General features: G+C 42.5%; 1 protein-coding gene across 1 annotated transcript in view; it reads left to right on the plus strand.

Annotated features, from left to right (window-relative positions):
* Positions 1-1,275: 1,275 nt before the first annotated feature.
* LOC311133999 (zinc finger protein 385A-like) overlaps positions 1,276-4,715 on the plus strand; it is a gene marked incomplete at both ends in the record, with an annotated part of 12,445 nt that continues 9,005 nt past the window's right edge. The window contains one exon of the mRNA XM_084167617.1: positions 1,276-1,335. Within this exon, the coding sequence (XP_084023743.1) occupies positions 1,276-1,335 (60 nt within the window). The remainder of the gene's footprint in view (positions 1,336-4,715) is intronic.

A 4,715-nucleotide genomic window follows, 5' to 3' on the forward strand; every position in this document is an offset into this window, starting at 1 on the left:
CCGGTCCCCACAAGGAAAAAGGCTATTTTAGGGTTAGGGGTTAAGTTTAGAGTTAGGAGTTAGGTTTAGGGGTTTGGGGTTATGGTTATGGTTAGGTTAAGGGTTAGGTTTAGGTTTAGGGGTTAGGGGATTTTGAATGGGAATCAGATGTTTGGTCCCCACAAGGATAGAAAAACAAACGTGTGTGTGTGTGTTTGTGTGTGTGTGTTTGTGTGTGTGTGTTTGTGTGTGTGTGTGTTTGTGTGTTTGTGTTTGTGTGTGTGTGTTTGTGTGTGTGTGTTTGTGGTCTAACTTTGCTATCCTTTTGGGTTCCAAAAGTCCTCACAAGGATAGTAAAACAAAATAATTTGAGAAGTGGGGACATTTCACTGGTCCCCAAAAGGAAAAATGCTATTTCATGGTTATGGGGTTAGGTTTAGGGTTAGGGTTACAACTAGGGTTACGATTAGGCCCTGGCCCCGTGTAGCTCAGTTGGTAGAGCATGGCGCTTGCAACGCCAGGGTTGTGGGTTCGATTCCCACAGGGGGGCAGTATGAAAAAAAAAATATGTATGCACTCACTAACTGTAAAGTCGCTCTGGATAAGAACGTCTGCTAAATGGTTAGGAGTTAGGGTTTGGTTTTTAGAGTTAGGGGAAAATAAGATTTTGAATGGGAATGCATTTTTTGGTCCCCACTTGAACAGTAAAACCAACGTGTATGTGTATATGTGTGTGTGCATGAGTGTCTGTGAGCCATATGCTCTTGCTAGACTGTCGGGGGAGACTGGGAATTCATGGAGGTCAGACATTGTGTCTAGGTCAATTGAGATACAGTACATCTACATTGCCACTACCCTAAAGTAGTAAGGCAGCACTCCGATAATGATATGTTTACTTGTATATAATTTCTACAGGTAAAAAAAAAACATAATTTACAGTATATTTTAACATCTCTATGAAGCATCCCTAGGCCATCTGTCAGTCTGTCACTGTGAGTAGTTGTGTCAGGTGTCTGTCATCTGTGAGTCAGGACGGTGGACATGAATAATTATCCCCCTAGAATCGATGTCTGCGCCCGCACGGAAATCTAATTAGCCTTATCAAAAAAGCTTCATTAAAATCTGTCTGTTTAAGGTTGGGATGCGTCTCAATCCACGACATCCACTGATGTCAGCATTCCGAATCTGCGGTGGAAGGTGGCAGAGGTAGAGACATCCCGAAAATCGGTCTTCTCATGAAAACGTCTGTAGCGTCTGAATATGACCCCACCATCAAAAGGTGAGACTCTCACGAAGATGTACATGTCAGTTGTCTTGCTCTACGACCCCCACAAGCATCATGGGACTCGCCTGAAGGTAACCCGGTACCAGTTTAAAAAATGAATGGAAGTATGGAAGTACTTTAGTGCCAAAATAGAAGGGGTTAAACACAGTAAGGTAAAAAAAAAAAAAGTGGGCAACACCAAAACCTACTTCCTTTTGACACATTTTTGGACTGTCTCTTTGCCATGTATGAATATGTTATTCAATGTGTTTCTATTGGCTAATAGCAGTAAGGCCAAATTCAATGTTTCATCAAATCAATTTTTTATATATTTTTGGGATACCTACAGGGGTCCTTAAATGCATCCTTGGTATGACTATCTTAAAACAATTCCATATGTTTGCTTATTAGAAACCCAGTGTCACGATCGTCGAAAGGATTGGACCAATGCGCAGCGTGGAATGCGAACATACTTTATTAAATATTCACCACACGAACAAAACAGCAAAACGATACGTGAAGTCCTTAGGTACATACACAAACCAACACGGAACAAGATCCCACAAACACAAATGCCCAAACGGCTGCCTAAGTATGGTTCCCAATCAGAGACAACAAGCAACAGCTGATTCTCGTTGCCTCTGATTGAGAACCACCCCGGCCAACATAGAAACACAATGAACTAGATCCTGAACATAGAAACACAAAACATAGACTCTACACACCCTGGCTCAACATAACAGAGTCCCCAGAGCCAGGGCGTGACACCCAGCCCCTGGTCCTTAGACTCTAGAGCAGGGATCATCAACTAGATTCAGCCGCGGGCTGATCTTTTCTTGAGTGGATGGTTAGGGGGCCAGAACATAATTACAAATAATTTGTAGACTCTAAATTGACCGCAAGAAGCCCAAACAGATGTAATATTTGACTAAAACATTGTATATGTTTTGCTTACATTTGTATATGATCACATATATCTCTCTGTTATGCGTGGAAATAGTTTGGAACAGATATCCAAAATTAAAATCACTTGGAGCTGATTTGCTGGTGTTTTTACAGTCTTTTATGTCCCCTTCACCAAAAAACTTTGGGGGCCAAATAAAACCACCCAAATTCGGCCCGCGAGCCGCCAGTTGGGGAACCCTGCTCTAGGGGATTTAATATGATCACGTATTCAGTGTCAGCTCAGCTGTTGTTTACAGACGAAGAGTAAAAGTGTCCAATAAATTGTCAAATCACATTTGTTGTGTTACAGTACAACAATACTGTATCTCGATCAGACGGTCATTGTCTTCATCAACTCATCAACTAATTATTGCATTATAGCATGATGATGTTTGTGAGGTCGGGATAAAGTAGAGGTGGAGGAAGAAGTAAAGATATCAATCCGCATGTCAACCTAGTCAGACTGTCTCTCCGTCTCATAGTCGCACTCACTCCATCTCTCTCTATTCTTGCACGTCTCTTTCTCCCTCTATCTTGTTCTCTCTCCTTCTCTATCTCTATGTCTCCTCCACCTCTCTCATAACCCCTGTACAATCCAATAAGCTATTACGCTACCATTGATCTTCTCCTCAGCCAAACATTTGCATTTGGGGGAGAAGCGATGAGGAGTGGGAATAGGGGAGGATCGACAGGACAGGACTGTCTTAAAGGAGAGAAGGAGAGAGGGATGCATATTTATAGAGTTTGGCAGGGATTTAACACTTTAGTGCCCTTCAGACCATGTCAGATCGATGCTCTCTCTCGCCTTCGTCACTGGAGAAGAGGAGTGTGTGTGTCAGTGGAGGCTGATGGGAGGAGCTATAGAAGGATGGGCTCATTGTAATGGTTGGATTGGAATAAATGGAACGTAGTCAAACATGTGGTTTCCATATGTTTGATGTGTTTGATAACGTTCTATTGATTCCATTCTAGCCATTACAATGAGCCCGTCCTCCTATAGCTCCTCCCACCAGCTTCCTCTGGTGTGTGTGTCTGTGTGTGTTTAGGTGTGTTCACTGATCTGATGCCATTGTAAATCACTTAAGACTGGATGGGAGGTTGTTCTGCTGTCCAGCCACTGTCTGTTTGGCTAAGATAACATCTGTTCAGGCAGATGTACGATATCATGTGTCTATATGCTTCTAGAACATGTTTATGCACTAGTCCTGTATGGGTGTAATATGTTTTTATGTGTGTGTAGCGTGTAATGTTACATGTATATGTAATTAGTCTTTTGAGTAAATGTATGTTCATGATATGGTAGCACATGGTTTGATTAAGATTAAGATCACTTTATTAATCAAAGGAAATTTGACTTCCACATTATCCCAACCCCTCAGAAAGACACACATACATATACAGGATGGAGAGGTTGGATCAGTGCCCATGGAGCAGTTGTTGTGGGGGGATAAGTGCCTTGCTCAAGGGCACAACGGCAGGCAATGGCAGGATTTTGATACCAGCAACCCTCCGGTTGCCAGCTCATTTCCCACCAGATTTCTCCCGCCAGACCCGGGATTCAAAGTGGCAACCCTCCAGTTGCTGGCTTGTCTCGCTAATCACTAGGCTACCTGCTGTTGACCTATAGATATTGATTCCATGTAACCTAAACTGGTTGTTAACCAACGCACGCAGAGACAGAACTGTGCAGAAGCAGGAGAAGTGAGTTGAGAAAAGAGTTTCGAACAGAGTTTCTAACAGGGTTTTTTAGTTTCTTAACAGTGGAAGTCCGTTTTCCCAACACTTCTTTGATCATGTAATTCCTCCTTACATCGCCTCCTCTTTCTTCCTCATCTCCTTCTGTCCTACATGATATTTTCTCTCATTCAGCCACTTCCCATTGTGGTGTTTACGGTAAGTGTGCAGTTACAGATGGTTTTGAAACGAGTCCTGACTGAGGTCGGTTTAGGAGAGGTGATTACGACCATCATGTGAGCTGCAGGATTCCTGACGTACGTGTCATAAGGTTATTTAAACCCTCAGCCAACTCCCCCCCCCCCCCCCCCCCCCGACAACACCACCTCCCTCTTCCACCCCCTCCCCTCCAATGCTTCTGTCCCTCTCGCTCTCCCTCTGAAATAGATAATAAACAAAAGTGAAATAAACAATCAAAAATGAACAGTAAATGTTACACTCACAAAGGTTTCAAAGGAATAGAGACATTTCATGTACAGTGTTATAACGATATGCAAATAGTTAAAGTACAAAATGGAAAATAAATAAATATAAAAGGGGTTGTATTTACAATAGTGTTTGTTCTTCACTGGTTGCCCTTTTCTTGTGGCAACAGGTCACAAATCTTGCTCCTGTGATGACACACCATGGTATTTCACCCAATAGATATGGGAGTTTATCAAAATGTGATTTGTTTTTTAATTATTTGTGGGAATGTATAATCTGAGGGAAATATGTTCTCTAGCATGGTCATACATTTGGCAGGAGGTTAGGAAGTGCAGCTCAGATTCCACCTCATTTTGTGGGCAGTGTG

This window comes from Coregonus lavaretus (genome assembly GCF_964263955.1).
Source record: "Coregonus lavaretus genome assembly, chromosome: 8".
Lineage (NCBI taxonomy): Eukaryota > Metazoa > Chordata > Actinopteri > Salmoniformes > Salmonidae > Coregonus > Coregonus lavaretus.